The 19,495-nt window shown below is 38.0% G+C and overlaps 1 protein-coding gene across 2 annotated transcripts in view; it reads left to right on the top strand.

Annotated features, from left to right (window-relative positions):
• DNAH8 (dynein axonemal heavy chain 8) overlaps positions 1 to 19,495 on the top strand; it is a 295,649-nt gene that overhangs the window by 137,985 nt on the left and 138,169 nt on the right. For both annotated transcript variants that reach the window (XM_058554442.1, XM_058554441.1), the window contains 10 exons: positions 533 to 667; positions 2,371 to 2,532; positions 4,630 to 4,876; positions 5,000 to 5,241; positions 5,330 to 5,470; positions 6,834 to 7,071; positions 12,335 to 12,477; positions 12,945 to 13,079; positions 13,524 to 13,646; positions 19,212 to 19,425. In XM_058554442.1, coding sequence (XP_058410425.1) covers positions 533 to 667; positions 2,371 to 2,532; positions 4,630 to 4,876; positions 5,000 to 5,241; positions 5,330 to 5,470; positions 6,834 to 7,071; positions 12,335 to 12,477; positions 12,945 to 13,079; positions 13,524 to 13,646; positions 19,212 to 19,425 — 1,780 coding nt within the window. The remainder of the gene's footprint in view (positions 1 to 532; positions 668 to 2,370; positions 2,533 to 4,629; positions 4,877 to 4,999; positions 5,242 to 5,329; positions 5,471 to 6,833; positions 7,072 to 12,334; positions 12,478 to 12,944; positions 13,080 to 13,523; positions 13,647 to 19,211; positions 19,426 to 19,495) is intronic.

The following is a 19,495-nucleotide window of genomic DNA, read 5'->3' as shown; positions in this document are numbered from 1 at the left end:
TGTGTGTATGTGTGTGTGTGTAGTTCTATGCAGTTATGTCATGTGTAGATTCATGTAACTGTCACCACAACCAACATAGAGAACTGTTTATGACCACACGGTTCCCTCATGCTGCCTCTTTATAGCCACACCCACCTCTCTCCCAAATCCCTAATCCCTTGCAGCCACTAATCTTTTCTCCATCTCTGTAGTTTTGTTATTTCAGGAGTGTTATATAAATAGAATCATATAGTGTATAACCTGTTAGTTATGCATTTTAAATCTATTTGCCTCTCAAACTGTATCAGACTGTCTTATTCTCAAAAGATATTTAAAGTGTGAACACTGTATCATACAGCTTGATCTTTCCAATGGACTGATCATTTTTCAGTGAAAGGAAAGGTGGGAGAATTGAGCTGATAAAATTTTGCAGCTCAGTCACTCCAAAACTATAGTAGATAAATATTGGAATATCTACCTATATGTATATAGTGGGTCTACATTTCAGAGTTTTTCAATTAAATAATCTTTTTTCTCTCTTTTCTCATCTTAGGTTCATTATGACTTTGGGTTGAGAAATATTCTGTCTGTATTGAGGACACTTGGATCTCAAAAAAGAGCCAGACCAGAAGACAGTGAATTAAGCACGGTCATGAGAGGACTAAGAGATATGAACCTTTCTAAATTGGTATCTTTTTTCTCTGAATTCACTTCTCTTTCAAGATTTTGACATGGTTTCTTTCTACTCAGCTGACAAGTGGGGATTGGCTCATGTTACCCTGTGAGCATTAATAACTGCAGGGACAATAGGTGTGCAAAGCCACTGCTGTGCTTCCAGAAGAAGGCAAAGACCCCCATGGCCTTATATGACCAATGTGGCCTGGAAATGCATCCTCTTATCAGTTGTGTGCTATAAAACAGTCTTCAGCCTCCAAATTTTAGTCTAATCCTCTACCATTATCCATAATGTAACACAAATTCTAAACATGAAAATCTAGATTCCCAGGGAACCATGAGAACTTTTTGCTTTCTCTGTATACGACTAGTTTATCTCAGCTGTGTCTCTCCCAAAACATCAACACCATTTCTATTTTCCAAAAATGCATTAGAAATTTGCCATGGAGATGATAATAGTTATTTCACTGCTGTCATGCTTGTCACAGTTGTGGCCAGGTTGTTTTGAACTAGCTGATGGACAGCTTCATGTGGTGTTTATTCAAGGGCTTCTGTATGCTACGTCTTGTGTCCATGCCCTGGGAGTACAAGGTTGAGGAAGAAATGGTTCTTAGGAAGCTCACATTCTAATTACAAACACTAACAATTAACATCTGTGTAGTTCATTACTATTACAGAGCCTTTTCAGATTATTATCTTCTTTGAGTCTCACAGCAACTCTGTGGGATATGGATGGCTAGTGTGCTCATCGCCATTTTACTTATGAGGGAACAGAGACTCAGAGAGTTTGGAGAACTCATCCACAAATACAGTCAGTTGAGAAGCCGGAATAAAAACCTACAAGACTTTCTGATGCCAAATCCTCTGCTCCTTTCAGTACCCTTCACTGCCTCCCTTAGATAACAGTATTCTTGAAACTCCTAGAAAAGAATTCCAGAAAGCATGAGGGGAGCTCCAGAGAATAAGGAGAAATCAGAAGGGGTCAGCAGTTGGGAATGGAGTGATCTAGGTATTAAAAATGCAGTAAATAAGGATTAGTCAGTTTACTCAACCCTACTGTTTATAAGAAAGGCAGAACTCTGTTCTTTTTTTTTTTTTTATAATTTTATTTATTTATTTTTCCCCCAAAGCCCCACTAGATAGTTGTATGTCATAGTTGCACATCCTTCTAGTTGCTGTATGTGGGACACAGCCTCAGCGTGGCCAGAGAAGCGGTGCGTCAGTGCGCGCCGGGGATCCGAACCCCGGCCGCCAGCATCGGAGTGCGCGCACTTAACCGCTAAGCCACGGGGCCAGCCCCAGAACTCTGTTCTGATGGTTTTCCAGCCAATATTGGATGAGCCAGTCATGCAAGGTTATGGATATTTTCCTTACTTAAATGCAGTATTAATATTCTATTCTCATGGGGTTGGGACTATTAATTGCATGTTTTTAAAGTTGATGTGTATGCCTGTCTGTGAGAAGAGATAAAGGAATGAGATCAAACTTTGGAGCAGTAGATTGCAGAAGATGTTGAATGCCAAGGAACGTTGGGTGCAATGCTATTGGTAATGTAGATTCATGGTGATGTTGAGGAGAAAGTACTAGAGGATACAAATCTGGTTAGGAGAGTAATAAATGATTTTCTGGGCATGAAATGATAAGTGCTATGTGCTTCCTAGCTGGCTGATAAATATTTGTTGACTAAATGAGTAAATTTAATTTATGCAATCCTAGGTCGATGAAGATGAACCCCTGTTCCTCAGCTTAATCAATGACCTGTTTCCTGGATTACAGCTGGATAGTAATACTTACGTGGAACTACAAGCTGCAGTAGCCAACCAGGTTCAGATAGAAGGTTTGATTAACCATCCACCCTGGAATCTCAAACTTGTGCAGGTAAAGAAATTTTAACCTATTATTAGTATGACAATAAGTGTGTGTTGTTAAAAATTGCCATTTGAGGAGAACACGTGATATTGGTTACATCAACATTACTTGATGTAAATGTTGAAACTAAATTAAAATACATCATTGTAAGAAGAGTCCTCAGGGGGATGTGTTGGTCCTAGAGGGATGGGATGGATTTACCCTGCCTATCCTTTATACTTTATCCTTAATCTCTTCTCATAGACAGGCATACACATCAACTTTGAAAACATTTACAGTAAACAGGCAGTAATTTCCTGAGTTTACTTATACCTGGTGAGAAGGTTGGGTGGTAACCAGAATCTCAAGAACAGTTAGGAGGGGATAGTAGGCTATAAAAACCCAGGGAGGTAGAATGACCCAGCTGGCTTTTTGTGCTGATCTGGCAGTATTGCCCACAGCTGAGTGCCTTTGTGGGGCATGGAACCCAAGGAATCTGGCAGTGTTACTTGGCTCCTGCTTTGCGTGTGGACATGTTCACGCCTACACTAAGACTTGAATCCTTTGCCTGCATCTCTTGGTGTCTTTCTTTCCATCACATTTCATCCCTTTGACAACCACCCAACCACTTTATTAGTAGAGTCAAGAAGCTATGGCAGAGACACAGGATTAAATCTCTATGAGCTTGATGCTTTAGGGGTATTTTCCAGGGCTTTTGGAAAACGAAGGTACTGAAATTGTGGAGAGTGTTAAAAACTGCATTTGAAAAAGAACAATTCTTATTTTAACTTACTGTTCTTGCCAGATTATAAAAGTGCAAGTATATGAGACATATCCAAATCTTACAAGGAAATATTTAAAGTTTAAAAGTAAGTTTTTCATCATCTGTGTATTGGAGACCACTTAACTTTTTTAAATTTCTGTGAAAGCATCATTTTATATATAATACGCATATAGGATACTGAGTACTAAAATCCTAGTCATCTCAATGTGTGGGGACCAGGATATTGTGTTCTTTTTTGATGTCACTAACATTACTCTTTAAAATAATGTTTCAGCTAGTGCCTCTGTTGCTTTTAAACTATGAGTTACTGTAGGAATAAATTTCTATCTAAAATGTTAGGAGAATAACTCAAATTCTACCTCTGATCGGCTGTAAGGGCTTTAACTTCTTATATTTGTTAAGAAATCAATAGACGGGATGTTGTAATTAGACACTGTCCACGTTCTAGTGTGTCTCCTTGAGGCTCTTTTACCATTTCTCGGTGCCCCTTCCCCAGCTTCTGTGTGACTCTCACCCCCACATTCACCACTACCTTCAGGAGGACGGAAGCCACTGGGTTGGCAGGCACAAACTGCAGGCTGTGCCATGCCTGGGAGTTGATTTCCCACCCACTCCCAAACCAATCTTTCTTTACTTAAGGACTGATGGATGATGGAGTAGGAAGATCAAGCTCCCCTGCCTCCAGGGGGTGAACAAACGCTGCGTGGTAACTTAGCTTCCAGAGTGACCTGCGGGACCAGTCTTAAGTCAGCCCTCTACAGAATTTTGTCCTCAGTCACACCTTGCTTGGCTTCTCCTCATCCCTGTCCCACTTCCCCCACTCCCTTATCAGTTTCTCCTGGGAGCACTTCCTGCATAAATCACCTGCACAGGAATCCTCACCTCAAGCTGTGCATCTGGGGAACAAGAAGGCAGATGTGTAACTTGGATCTTCACCGCGATGGTGTGTGTTGCTGCTCGCCACCACTAGGGGGCAATATCATCACATTGCATGCAGAGAAAGTGGAAAAATTCCTCCTTAGGTATCAGCAAACCAAAATCATAAGGAATAGCAGTTTGAGAAGCAAAAACTAAATCCTGAATTAATTATTTCCAAGATGTAATTCAAGTTCCACATTGTCATTACTTTATCACTTTTATCATTTTATAACGTGCAAATTTGCTATCCATATCTAGTAAAACAAAAACCATTTTTTTTTACATTTTCTCATCTTTTAAACAGTGAACTAGTTACTTTAATGAAGTGCTTATTGAAAGCTTTTTAAATATCAGCACACTACTTCAATGAAGGTCAGCAAAAGACTCATAAGTTACATTTTTCAATTGATTGTTTCATTGCCTAGTTATACGAGACATCGCTAGTACGTCACGGCTTGATGACCCTTGGGCCCAGTGGTTCCGGGAAGACAACTGTTATAACAATCCTGATGAAGGCATTAACAGAATGCGGGAGGCCTCATAGAGAAATGCGCATGAATCCAAAAGCTATTACTGCACCTCAGATGTTTGGCAGACTGGACACTGCTACCAATGACTGGACAGATGGGATTTTTTCAACTCTGTGGAGGAAAACATTAAAAGCTAAAAAAGGTGCACATAAACTCTCCTTTGTGATTATTTTATTCCTGCCAGTTTATGAATAACACAATTATTTAACTTCCTGTTTTAATTATTTGCAGGTGAAAAGTGATTTTCTGTTTTAATTATTTGCAGGTGAAAACATTTTCCTTATTTTAGATGGCCCTGTAGATGCCATTTGGATCGAGAACTTAAATTCTGTGTTGGACGACAATAAAACTCTCACGTTAGCTAATGGAGATCGCATCCCCATGGCCCCTAGTTGTAAGCTTTTGTTCGAAGTCCACAATATTGAGAATGCCTCTCCTGCCACGGTTTCTAGGATGGGCATGGTCTACATCAGCAGCTCTGCTCTCAGCTGGAGGCCGATATTACAGGTGGGGACAAGAGACCTGCAGAAGCGTGCTCAGCCTCTGTCCGTGTTTCACTTTCTTGATAAACAGAGATTCTGTTTCTTTGCTGCAGGCGTGGTTGAAGAAGCGCACTGCACAGGAGGCTTCTGTGTTCCTAGCTCTGTATGATAAAGTGTTTGAAGATGTATATACATTTATGAAACTAAACCTCAATCCAAAAATGCAACTCTTAGAGTGCAACTATATTATGCAAGTAAGATTTTTTTTGTGCATTCACTACCTAGACTTGAGATTTTTTTTCCCACTTAGTTGCGGTTTAGAGGCATCTGAAATAGAAAATTCACGCAGTCCATAGAAATCTTTTTATTATGTGGCTGTGAAAGTTCTGAGAAGTTTGATTTCTAGTAAAGATCTCATTAATGCTCTTACTGCCATCTCTTTATTATTTTCACTTCTGAGAAAGGTGTTGTCTGGGGAAGAGGAATGAACTATCTTTCCCACCTTCAAGCTCAGTAACCTTCCCAGAAAGTGCATTCAATAACGAGAGTAGACAAAATAAACAAAGAAAGCTGGCAGTTCTACAGAAAAGTAAAGAAAGGAGCTGGTGGCCATCAGGAAAACTTGGATGGCAATCTTGGCTTTGCAAATTTAGTATATATCAGACGGGAAAACCTTTAAACAATTATTTGAGTAGTTGGTAGCATTTTTTTTTTTTTCATACTCAGTTTTCCTTATTAGTCTTTGGAAAAAACAGAACTAATCATAGATTTTTAAAGGCTCTCCTGATTCTAGTCTATAGGTGATCTCTCATCCATTCTAGTGCTTTGATTCTCTCTTAGTGTAAGGGATGTCAGTCAGTGAGGGTAGGTAGGTTAGAAATAGTACATAAGGCCCAAATCAATGAATTATTTAGTAATTACGTTAAAATGCATAATGTAAGTGAAAATCTCATCTTGAAATAATTTTGTTTTTAAAGACTGAGGATGTCTTACTGTAGATACATTTATTTTCTGACGCCATATGGGGGTTGGCATACTTTTTCTTAAAGGAGAGATAGTAAATATTTTAGGCTTTGCACAACTCTCTGTCTTAACCACTTGACTTTGCTGTTGTAGTGCAAAAGCAGCCAGGCACAATGCATACACGAATGAGTGTGACCGTGTTTCAATAAAACTTTATTTGCCAAATAGGTGGCTGGTCCCTGGGGCCACAGTTTGCTGAGCTTTGCAAAATGTTAAAAAGAAATAAAATCTTTGATTTAGAAAATTTGTAGTAGCAAAACTTTAGAACCAGAAACTATCTTAGAAAACATCTAGTCTAGGTCTTTTGCTTTACAGATCATGAAACTGAGACTCAGAGATTAGTGGCATGAGCTGGGAATAGAAACCATACATCCAGATTCCCAGTTTAGCATCCTTTCTGCTAGACCATGTAGCCCATTTAAAGCAGGATGGACTTCTAAATGCTGTTGGCTGTAGGACAGTGATCAAGCAGTATCTGGAGATATATTTGTTTTCTTCTCTCTTTCCCTCTTTTTAAATTTGTTATCATTTTAAAATTTTTATTAAAAAATTTAAATATAAAAATTAATTTTATTGTATTTTAAATATTTTCAGTCTCTCAATCTTCTGGAAGGTTTAATTCCCTCCAAAGAAGAAGGTGGTATTTCATGTGTTGAACATCTTCATAAATTATTTGTGTTTGGCCTGATGTGGAGTTTAGGAGCCCTTCTGGAGCTGGAAAGCAGAGACAAGCTTGAAGTCTTTTTACGAAAACATGAAAGCAAGTTAGACTTACCAGAAATACCTAAAGGCACGAATCAAACCATGTATGAGTTTTATGTTACTGATTATGGTAAGCACAATGACTTATACCTGAAATGAAATGACATTTTTTTTAATGGGAAAACTATAAACTTCTGTAATATTTCTATGGGGAAATATTAAACCAATTATGAATAACATAGTTGCTAATGCCATTTTTAAAGGGCACATATACAAAGAATAGTAGAATTTTCTATATTGGCTGTGACAGAAACTGGTATAGAGACGCTTGACTTCTCCTTTTGGAATGGACTAAGTGAAGTATGCATAAATAAGCTAGCAATACTTCTTACATCGCCTACTTTCTAGTGCTTGAAGAGGAAAGGCAGCAGTGTAGAGAACACAGATTCTTCATGATGCAAAACATGGTAATGCATGCAACAGAGCAGACTCACAACTTCCCTGTTGGAAATGTCAGAATAAGTAGAGAATGAAGCAAGCAGATGGTGTCCTACTTACATGTTAGCAGACTCCGCAAGGTCCAGTGCTGTCACCTCAGCCCCCAGCCTCCTGTGTGTGGTAGGGCCCACCTCACCTCTCCCTAAAAGAAATGCCCTCCAGCATGGTGGCTTTATTCAGAGCCTAGCTCCCAATTCTTCTAAGTTCCAGAGAAGAAAAAACATGCTTCCTAAAAACTGCATTTACCTCTGATTCTTCCTAAAACCCCAAAACGGCAAAGGTATTTTTTTGTTTTCATGCATAAATCAAAAGGATAAACAGAAAAGGAGAGTAGACAGCAATAATAACATTTTAAAAGCAAGAAAGCAGAAAGGTAAGTGGCAATTGATTCAGCACACTGGGCAAAGGGAAGCCCTAGACTGGCAGTGGGAAGAGTTAAGAAGCAATGTCGTGTACATCACAGAGCCTTCAAAGGGCTCAGGCATTGGGAAGTGGGGCAGAGGTGAAGGTGAAGACCACAGAGGGCTGCTTGTAAGTCTGTTTAAGAAACAGACCTCCAGGTCCTCTTCCCAAAGCCATGCTCCTAGACAACTGTACCTACCTCATAGCAGCCAAAGACTGAAGAATTATTGTTTGGAGATTGTAAAACACAGGGTTGCCTAGACTTGGGGGACACCAGGTGCATTTGAGGGTATGAGAATCATACTGAAAATGGGGATTAAGTGAAAGTTTGCGTTTTAGAGGACCTTTATAAAGAGATTGAGGTAAATGAATTCTTCAGCTGGCCATCTTTAAACAGAGTGTCCAATAATTCTGCAGCATGTGATTAGATGTATTAAAGATATGGAATGATAAAAGGGAGCTCTAATTCAAAATGCAAACTAACAGTTAAATGCATCCTTAAATCTAGATAGGAATTCTCTTAGAATCCAGAGCCAACCAAAAGATGGTTCTTTGAAAAGATCAATAAATTTGATAAATCTCTTATCAGAGATATCAAGAGATAAAAAGACATAAATTACCATCGTCCAGAATGAAAGAGGAAACATCACTACAGATCCTACAGACGTTAAAAATAAGAATGAGTATTAGAAACAATGTTATGAAAATACATTTGACAGTGTAGATGAAATGAACAAATTCCTTGAAAGATACAAACTACCAAACCTCATCAAGAAGAAATAGATGTCCAAACATCTGTATATCAGTAAAAAACTGAATTTACAGTTAAAAACCTTCCCGCAAAGAAAACTCCAGGCACAGATGACTTCACTGGTGAATTCTACCACGTACTTAAGGAAGAAATAATACCAATTCTACATACACTCTTCCAAAATATATAAAATGTATAAGGAAGAAACACTCTCCAGCCTGTTTTATGACAGTATTATCCTGGTACGAAAACCAGAGAAAGACATTGCAAGAAAAGGAAACTATAGATTAGTATTCCTCAGGAACATTGACATAAATTTATTAATAAAATTTTAACAAATTAAATCCAATAGTATATGAAAAATGTAATATATTAAGTCCAAGTGAGCATTTATTCTAGGAATGGAAGGTTGGATTAACATTTAAAAACCAATTAATGTAATTCACCATATTAACAGACTAAAAATCAAACAAACCATACAGTCCAATTAGATGCAGAAAAATATTTGACAAAATCTAAAATCCTGTCGTGATGAAACTCCCAGTAAACTAAAAATAGGAACTTTATCATCCTGATAAAGGACATCTACAAAAAAGCTAACATTATACTTAATGGTAAAAGACTAAAGACTTCCTTACCAAGATCAGGAACAACACAAGGATGTTCTTTCTTATCACTTCTATTCAACATTGTACTAGAGGTTCTAGCCAGTGCAGTAAGGTAGTAAACAAACAAACAAACAAATAAATAAATGTAATACCTACAAATTGGAAAAGAACAGGCAAAGCTCTCTTTATTTGCAGATGATATGACCATCCGTAGACTCCTCAAAAAAGATGTTAGAACTAGTCAATGAATTTAGCAAGGTGACAGGATGAACGAACAATATATAATAACAAGGTTTATTTTTATATGCTCACAGCAAACAACTGGAAATGGAGATTTTAAAATACCCTTTAAAATAGCATCCAAAAAATAGAATCCCTAGGGATAAATTTAACAAAATATGTGTAAGATCTGGGGGCCAGCCCGGTGGCATAGTGGTTAAGTTCGTGTGCTCCGTTTCACATCTTGGGTTCATCCTAAGTTCGAGGGTTTGGATCCTGGGTGTGGACCTACACACCACTTATCTAGCCATGCTGTGGCAAGTGTACCAGTATAAAGTAGAGGAAGATGGGCATGGATGTTAGCCCAGGGCCAATCTTCCTCCGCAAAAAGGAGGAGGATTGGCAACAGACGTCAGCTCAGGGCTAATCTTTCTCACTAAAAAACAAAAAACAAAAAACAAAACCTGAGATTATATACTGAAAACCACAAAACTGTGCTAAGAGAAATTAAAGAAGCCCTAAATAAATGAAGAGATAAATCGTGTTTATGGATCAGAAAACTCAATATTGTTAAGATGTTATTTCTCTCCAAATTGATCTACAGATTCAGTGCATCACAGTGAAAATCTCAATAGGCTTTTTTTGTTGAAACTTAGAAACGAATTCTAAAATTATATGGAAATGCAAAGAACCTAGAATAACCAAATCAATTTTTTTTGTCTTCAGTGTTTCATTTTCATAATGTTTTTTATTGCAGTAACATTGGTTTATACCATTTTATGAATTTCAGGTGTACATCATTGTACTTCTATTCCTGCATAGATTGCATCATGTTCACCACCCAAATACTAATTACTATCCATTGCCACACACATGTGCCTAATCATCCCTTTCACCCTCCTCTCTGCCCCCTTCTACTCTCGTAACCACCAATCCAATCTCTGTCTCTATGTGATTGTTTGTTGTTTTCATCTTCTACTTATGAGTGAGATCATACAGTATTTGACCTTCTCCCTCTGACTTATTTCACTTAGCATAATACCCTCAATGTCCATCCATATTGTCACAAATGGCTGGATTTCATTGTTTCTTACGGCTGAGTAATATAAAGTTGGAGCACTCACACAACCTAATTTGAAGGCTTCCAGTAAAGCTATAGTGAGCAGCACAGTGTAGTATTGGTGTAAGGATACGTCTATAGATCCATGGAGTAGCATAGAGTTCAGAAATAGACCCACACATGTATGGTCAGTTGATTTTCGGCAAAGATGTCAAGGTAATTCAGTGGCAGAAAGGATTGGTTTTTCAGCCATTGGTGCCAGAACAATAGATTAGCCAAATATTAACAACAACCACAAAACAGAGCTTTGACTCTTACACTATCCACAAAATTCATCTTAATAATGAACTCAAAGTAGATCATAAAGCTAAACATAAAAGCTAAAACTATAAAATTTCTAGAAGAAAACAAAGAATATTTGTGTCATTGGGTTAAGCAAAGATTTCTTAGATAGGATCAAAAAAGCCCAAACCATAAAAGAAAAAATTGATAAACTAGACTTTATCAAAATTAAAATCTTTTGCTATTTAAAAGTCACTGTTAAGAAAATAAAAAGCCCCGGCACAGAATGGGAATAAATATGTAACTGATAAAAGAATTTTATCCAGAATACATAAAGAACTCTTGCAATTCAATAATAACAAGAAGACAGCCAATCCAAATTTTAAAAAAAGTGGGGAATAAATTTAAATAGATGCTTCACCAAAGAAGATATATGAACGGTGAAAAAAGCACGTGAAAAGATATTCAACATCATTGGTCACCAGGGAAATGCAAATTAAAACTACAATAGGATATCATTACACAGCCACTAGAAGGGCTAAAAGTAAAAAGATTAATAATACCAATATTGGCGAGGATGTGGAGCAACTGGAACTCTCATATACTACACAATGATACAGCCACTTTGGAAAACAGTTTGGCAATTTCTTAAAAGTTAAACATACATTTACCATATGACTTGATTTTCTGCAAGGAAAGCTGAAATGGAGGTTATTCCTCCAGTGATGAATATTTGCTTTGCTACTATCAAATGTGCGCTCCTCTGTTGTCCTTCCATGCGTTCTGTGTACACAGTAACTTTTTTGGCACAATCCTGAATCATAGCATAATCTTTTTGAAGACATTTAAAATAGCAGTTAAACTCAATAATGCAATACCAACAATGCAAATAATTCAATTTAGATGGCAACAATATGAATATCTCTGACCAAGTTTGCCTAGCCAACAGCGATCGTAAGTCATCATAGGTTGTAAGGCGCATTCCAGAGATGCTAAAATGCTAAATTCCAGAGATGCTGCAGCTCATCCACAAAATTCCCTGTAAGAAAACAAAATTTTTTCTTGGAATTGATGAAATGTGGTAATAATAATTGTTATAAGAATAATATCAGCGGGTAAATTAGTCGTTACTGTAAGTCAGGAGTCTGGGTATTCTATTACACTAGTTTTAGGGCCGGATTTGTTTTTCCCATTTCTTGTGGCAAACGTCCTACGTCCAGTAATCAGTTATTTCTTTTTTGGTCTTTCCCATGTTTTCGGTTGATGTGGCTTTCCTCCTAGTTACTACACATGTGTTTGGTTTTACCACTAGCTGATTCTAATTCCATTTCAGTCCAGAGCTCACTAGATGAATGACTTAGCAATTTAAAAACTGAATTTGTAAAGAGGCAAAACAAATTTAAATTATCAAATGCCATATACATTAGATAAGCAGATACATTTACGTGTTTTAGGAAAATGTTTTAAATACTTATATGATTCTATTGATTGTCTATAGCACTTGCATTTTTTGTATTCTGAGGACTTTTGAAGAATGCAGTTTTATTAAAACCAATTTTTGCTTATTTTATAGGTGATTGGGAGCACTGGAATAAGAAACTTCAGCCATATTATTATCCAACTGACAGTATCCCAGAATATTCATCAATTTTGGTTCCAAATGTTGACAATGTCAGGACAAATTTTTTGATAGACACCATTGCAAAACAACATAAAGTAAGTCTGATAGTTTCTTAGGTGATTGCAAACCACGTAGGAAACGTACCTTTTCACATACTACAGATAGAAAAATTAAATTCCAGCACAGAGGGCTGGAAGTAGTGTAATTTGAGGGGAACGTGTTTGGCAAACGAACCCCAGGTCCCAGGATACACTTAACTCAATATCTCCTGAACTGCGCGCTCCCAGCTTGCTAAGGAAAGTGGATGTCTGCTTACAAAGTCCTTCCACACTCCCATGGTCCTGCGAATATTCACCCATATTTTCTTCCAGCACTTTTATAGTATATGTTTTACATTTAAATATTTAACTCAACTAGGATTTATTTTGATATAAGTGTAATTCTAAAAAGTAATTAAAATTAATTGCATTAATGTATAGAATGAAAGAACAGTAGAACCATAAGATATTTAAAACTAAACGTGTTAACAACACTTTTCAACATGGTTATCCTATGATTGCAGGCTGTTTTGCTCACAGGAGAGCAGGGAACTGCAAAAACTGTAATGGTTAAGGCCTATTTGAAAAAATATGATCCTGAAGTACAGTTATCTAAAAGTCTGAACTTTTCATCTGCCACAGAACCAATGATGTTTCAGGTAAAACTCATCATTTGCTATAGTAATCAACGTATTAAATATTTTAAGTGATTGTTATAATAAAATGCATATGCATATAAAACATTTATATATGTGTGTATATATATGTGTATATATATATACACACACAGACGCACATATATATCAAAAGAAATGATACTGCAGTTGGCATTCAGGCTGAGATTGAAGCCAAATCCAAATTGCATATTCAGGCCTAATACTGAGGCTGAGGCTGAATTTTGCAGTGTATCTCTTTTCCTATAAATTAATGGTTAACATTCAAATTACTTATTTTTAAAAATTTCACAAAATATGTTTTGATAATTGTATTTATACATATTAAATAAATAAGTAAATTCTGTTCTATCTGAAAACCATGCTCATCATTTGTAGTAATACGGATTGAAATCTAATGCATAAGACAAACCATCTCCTCTTCTCTAGAGAACAATTGAAAGCTACGTGGATAAGCGAATGGGCAGTACATATGGGCCACCAGGAGGCAGAAAAATGACGGTCTTTATTGATGATATTAATATGCCCGTGATTAATGAATGGGGAGATCAGGTATGACTGAAATATCTCTTATAGATGATATTTAATCACTATTTTTAGTTAAATATAAAGAGGTCAATAACCATCATCTTATGAAGCCTAGTAACAATTCTCAGTCTTTTTTGACGTCTTGGTGATGGCTGACTTTCTCCCTTCTTGAAATCCCTCTGCACTTTTCTGCAATAACGCGCCTCTATCTCTGGCTGCTTGATTCCAGGTCCTTTCTGGCTCCTCTCTTCCTTTTCTCAGGGTTTTATCCTTGCTCTCTTACCTCTTACTCTATATACTCTCTCCGAGGAGTACCTGGTGGTAGAAAACACATTTTTTAAAAATAACTCTGCCACTCACCGCTGTCCTAGTTGTGATCACCTTTCAACGGCAGAGTCAGTCCCCATTAGAGAGCCTCACTGATGCTGCCAGAATTCTGCACGCTCCTGGTGGGATCCCCAACACCTCCTTCCCACCGCCGTCCACTCCCTCATCAACACCATCCACCCGGAGCCCGCCAGGACCAATCCATGCCGCCCTTTATCCCGGTTCACCTCAGACACCATCAGGAGGTCAGGTCTCCCAGGTCCCCGCTTGTCCTGAGACTAATCCCCAGACAGCTCTGCATGGCCCTTCTCTGAACCCGTCTCCTACTCTCTCAACTACTGAAACCTTTCAGTGTGCCCCTGGGAGCCACAGTACATCTGCCAAGTTCCCTGTAAATTCAACTTCTTCTCTGAACTTTCCTTCATCTTCTTGCTCTGATGGACACCCAGGACGCTGCCTTCCCTGCAGACTTCTTAAGTTGAAGCCCTGGGCCTGGAGGTGAGGAAGATGTCCTCCTTGCTTCTCGTTTCCCTACTGCCTGAAATCCTTTCAGTCTGACCTCACGCTGCCCTTGTTGTTGCAGTCATCTGGATCCTCAGATCACACTCCTTCTTTCCCTGGAGATTTTGGCTCCTGGGTCACTGTTACTGTCTCCAGTACTGTCCCTGTCCCTAGGGCAGCCTTCATTGTTGTGTTGCACAGGGGCTCGCATTTCAAAGGGCCCTGCCTATGGTTCAACACTCTGCTGTAGCCATCTTGAAATTCTTTTCTTTCTTTTTTTTTTTGGTGAGGAGGATTGGCCCTGAGCTAACACCTGTTGCCAATCTTCCTCTTTTTGCTTGAGGAAGAGTGGCACTGAGCTAACATCCATGCCCATCTTCCTCTAGTTTGTATGTGGGACACTGCAGCAGCATGGCTTGCTCCGGATCTGAACCTGAAAACCCTGGGCTGCGAAAGCAGAGCATGGGAACTTAACCACTGCACCACCGGCCTGGCCCCTTGAAGTTCTTAATAATAATTTTTGACCAAGTAGCCTTGCATTTTCATTTTGCCTTGGACCCCAGAAATTATGCAGCTGGTCCTGCTTGTCATAATTCTCAGTGATGCCAATATCCACATACATGATCTTAGCTTCATAGTTCCTTCACCTTGCCTCCTCCCAATGATCGTGTCTTCCACTCCATTTGAATTACTCATTCATGCAGTCGTACCCTACGTCTTGTCATTATCAATAACTGTGACCCCTTCATTATCTCAGTTTCAAGCATTTTATTCTGTGATCATCATGTCCACTCTCTGCAGCTCATTTCTTCTGTTACTGGAACTTGAGATGGGTCTACCATCCATTGTTCCTGCCATCATGGCACTATCCCCCATTTCCTCACTTCCTTTCCCAGCTAAAATTCCACAGTCCATCATTATAATCATTGTAGCATACACCCTCTACTCACCTGTGAAAGCCTTAACCACATTAAAGCCTCATTAAAACTCTCTGCCTGTGCAGCTAAACTTGGCTGGAGAAACCCACACAATCCTGTTATCAGTTTGAAATTATGATCATGGACCTCAACTGAGCTCCTAATGCTGCCCAGCAGTTCTACTGCATGTCTCGTCTCATGTTTTATATCTTTGTCCTATTCATTGCTTTACTGCATTTCCATTCAGGCTCCTGCTCTGTGAGATGACTATTTCATTCCTTCTTTTTCCCAAGCCTCCAACACCTCCATTTCCTCACCCTCAGCTGAGCGTAGATGTGTTGAAGCTTTCTTCCTATTTCTCTGAGGAAGTTGATTTCTTTCCTTTGTTTGCTATCTATATACTGTACTCAGTTTCTACGTTCTACTGGTTACCTAACCCTAGACAGTACATCCAGCATACACAGATAATCAAAAAGAAAGATAATCAGGGGCTGGCCCGGTAGTGGTTAAGTTCACCCACTCTGCTTCAGCAGCAGCCTGGGGTTCGCAGGTTCCGATCCTGGGCGTGGCCCTACGCACTGCTCATCAAGCCATGCTGTGGCGGCATCCCATATACAAAATAGAGGAAGATGGGCACAGATGTTAGCTCAGGGCCAATCTTCCTCACCAAAAAATAAATAAATAAATAAATAAAACAGGAGAAGGATAATCAAACCTTTTATTCCCATCTTGTATATCCAATAACCTTTGAACACTTTAATTTCCTTTTTCTTTCTCATAACATTGTTTTATTGTTGACTTATATTTTAATTCTATTTCTTTCTTTTTAGAAAGAACTCCCATGATACATTATTTTTACCATTTTATATATTCACTCTTCATTTGCATTACCCACATATTTACCACTTTCTTTGCTCTTTATTCATTCTTGCTTCTCAGGCCTTCCATCTGGTATCATTTTCCTTCTGCTTTTAAAATTTCCTTTAAAGAAGGTTTTTTAATGACTGATTCTTAATTTCTGCTTGTCTGCACGTCTTTATTTCATCTTCTTTATTTGAAAGATATTGTTGCAGGGTGTAAAAATCTAGGTTGACATTTATTTTCTTTCATCATGTCCAATACATTATTTCTGCCTTCTTTTCCTTGTTGCTGTTGAGAAGTCAACTACCACTTAATCATTGCACCTCTGAAGTTAATCTGCCTTTTTTCACTTGCTGCTTTTAAGACTTTTTCTTTGCCTTACTTTCCTATAATTTTTTCTTTTTTTAATGATGTTGGTGTAGATTTATTTGTATTTATTTCCTTAAGATTCACTAGGGACTCGTGAATCTGTGGTTTGGTGTCTTTCATCATTTCTAGAAAATTCCCAGTCCTTATCTCTTCAAATATTGCTTCTGCCTCACTCTCTTTCCTCTTTTCTCAGACTCTAATGTATTTTAGACTTTCTTCTGTACTCTCTATGTTTCTGTAATTCTCTTCTGTACATCCCAACTTTTTCTCTTTCCAATGTTTACGTTCTAGATAATTTCCCCTCTCTGTCTTCCACTTCACTAATTTTCTTCTCCGCGTTGTCTAATCTACTGTCAAATTATCCATTGAGTTTTAATTTAGTTACCGTTTGATTCTTTTTTCTTTAAAATATGTTGTCATTTTTTATAATTTCCTATTCCTTGCATATATTTTCAAATTTGTTGTCTATTTCTTTAAACATGTTGAGCGTACTTGTTTAAAGTCTGTGTCTGTTAATTCCAGTATGTGAAGTCTATGTGGATCTGTTTCTGCTCTTTATGGTTTTAATAGTTCTTGTTTATGTTCAAATTGTCTTCTTTTCTATATGTATCTTTGACTGCTTGCTGGGTCATTGCCCTTGAAAAATTATCTGTGGCTGTTTCTTGAAGCCCAGGATGTATGTGCCCTCATCCAGACATGTTTAGAGTTTTCTTCTGCCAGATCCTTAAAAGCCTATTGAGTCAAGATCATCTCAAAGCAAGGTTAAGATTTGAATGTCTCTGGTCCCCTTAGGCTATGCATATCCAGGGTGCAAATCTATGCAAGTGTCATTCTGAGGCCACAACCTCCCAGGGAAGGTTTCTTTTCTCTTTTTGTCTCCCATTCAGCAGGGATCCAAGGAAGATAGACCTCTCAGCAGTTCCTATAAGGTGAGGATATTGGAGGCGTATTTAGATATCATCTATAAGCTGAAGAGCTCCTGAATTTCAGGCTCATTTATCCAATTAGGGATGTCTAGTTGGATCTCAAACTTACCATGTCCAAATTCCTGTTACTCCCTAAACCTTCTCCTCCAAAAGTGTTCTCCATCTCAAGAAATAGCAACTCCACATTAAGTCTGTCAGGGAATCATGTTGGCTCTATCTTCAAACTGTATCCAAGATTTGACCACTACTCATCATCTCCGTTGCTAACACCTGGTGCAAGCCACCATTTCTTTTCTTGATCATTACAAATGCCTGTTCATTGTCTCCCTGTTTCCCTCACCCCTCTCAGTCTATTCTCAAATCAGCAACCAAGTAAAACATGAGTCAGATCATGACACACTCCTCTGCTCAAAACCCTCCCATGAGACTTGTAGAATATAAATGCCAAAATTCTCATCATGACCCAAAGACCCTGATCTCCTCTCCCCATGATTCTGCTTCAGCCACATTTGTTGATCCTTGTACACACTGGGTGTAATGTTTGCTCAGAACCTCTACATCTGCTGTTCCTTCCACTTGGAATGCTCTTCCCTTGAATATCTAAATGCTTTGCTTTCTCACCTCCTTCAAGTCTTTGCTCCTATGTCATGTGAGGTGAAGCCTCCTCTGCTCTCCATATTCAGTTGCACCCCTGAGCATGGCCTATTTCCTTTCTTTGTTTTATTTTCTGCAAAAAACTTATAATATACCATTTTATTTACATGCATATACACACACAACTATACATGTGTATATTTTGTCTCCCACCACTAGAATGTATGCTCCGTGAAGACAGGGAGTTTTATCTATGCTACGATAGAGCCAAACACACAGTAGTCATTAAATGTTAGTTGAATGAAAGAGTGTCATATTTGAGGTGTTGTGTATCACCCACTTGGAGATGTCCAATAGAAATTTGGATATGCAGACGTGGAGCTTAGAAGGGAATCTGAAGTTAGAGTTATTGAGTTGAGATTCTTCAGGTATAAGGTTGAGATGGCATCCCCTGAAATAGTGAGAAAAGAAAAGGGTCAAGGATGGAATCCTGTAGAATAGTTACATGTGAAGAATGAGTGGAGAAAAGTGGCTTGGGAAGCAATCCAGAGTCACAAGCTGCGGTTGGAAAGAATGGAGCCTCTGAAACCAACAGAGGAAAAATTTTCACTAAGGGGGGAGTGTTAGCAGTATTAGAGGCTGCAGAGAAGCTAAGGACATAAAATCCAAACTAAAACATTCAGTAATATAATATTGAAAGCTCAGGAGTAAAACCATCCTATATTCTGATTTAAAGTATTTTGAAGTGTTGAATATTGAGTGTGAAAGATATTGACAAAATTTGTAATTCTGAGTACTGTTGTAATTGTATCAAATATTCCATAACTCACTTATCTACATTTATTTGGAAATTAGTTTTATCAATGTGGTAAAGAGCACATTGGACTTGCACCAATCATGTTTAACTTATGGTTTAGAGTTCATGAGTGGCATCATTTAAGTCAAATTGCCTTGAAGGTGATTGTTGACATTCACAAACACTTCACTGATAAGAGTTGAATATTTTCTTCTAATCTCATCTGTACTATTTTGTAGGAGCTATGGAGGACTATGATAGTGATGTGTTACTAAAATATTACTGTATAAAATTTCAGATAACTAATGAGATTGTGCGACAGATGATGGAAATGGAAGGAATGTATAGCTTGGATAAGCCTGGAGACTTCACTACTATTGTCGATGTGCAGCTCATAGCAGCAATGATTCACCCTGGAGGTGGTCGAAATGATATTCCACAACGTTTAAAAAGACAGTTTACTGTGTTTAATTGCACATTGCCTTCAAGTGCTTCAATAGACAAAATTTTTGGTATGACTATTCTTGGTGTTTACTTTTTTTATTGTATTACATAATAAACATAAACCACGCAAAACCTTAT

This window comes from Diceros bicornis, chromosome 14 (assembly GCF_020826845.1).
Source record: "Diceros bicornis minor isolate mBicDic1 chromosome 14, mDicBic1.mat.cur, whole genome shotgun sequence".
Classification (NCBI taxonomy): Eukaryota; Metazoa; Chordata; class Mammalia; order Perissodactyla; family Rhinocerotidae; genus Diceros; species Diceros bicornis.
The sequence above is the reverse complement of the archived record's forward strand: the minus strand, read 5'-3'. Positions and strand labels throughout refer to the sequence as shown.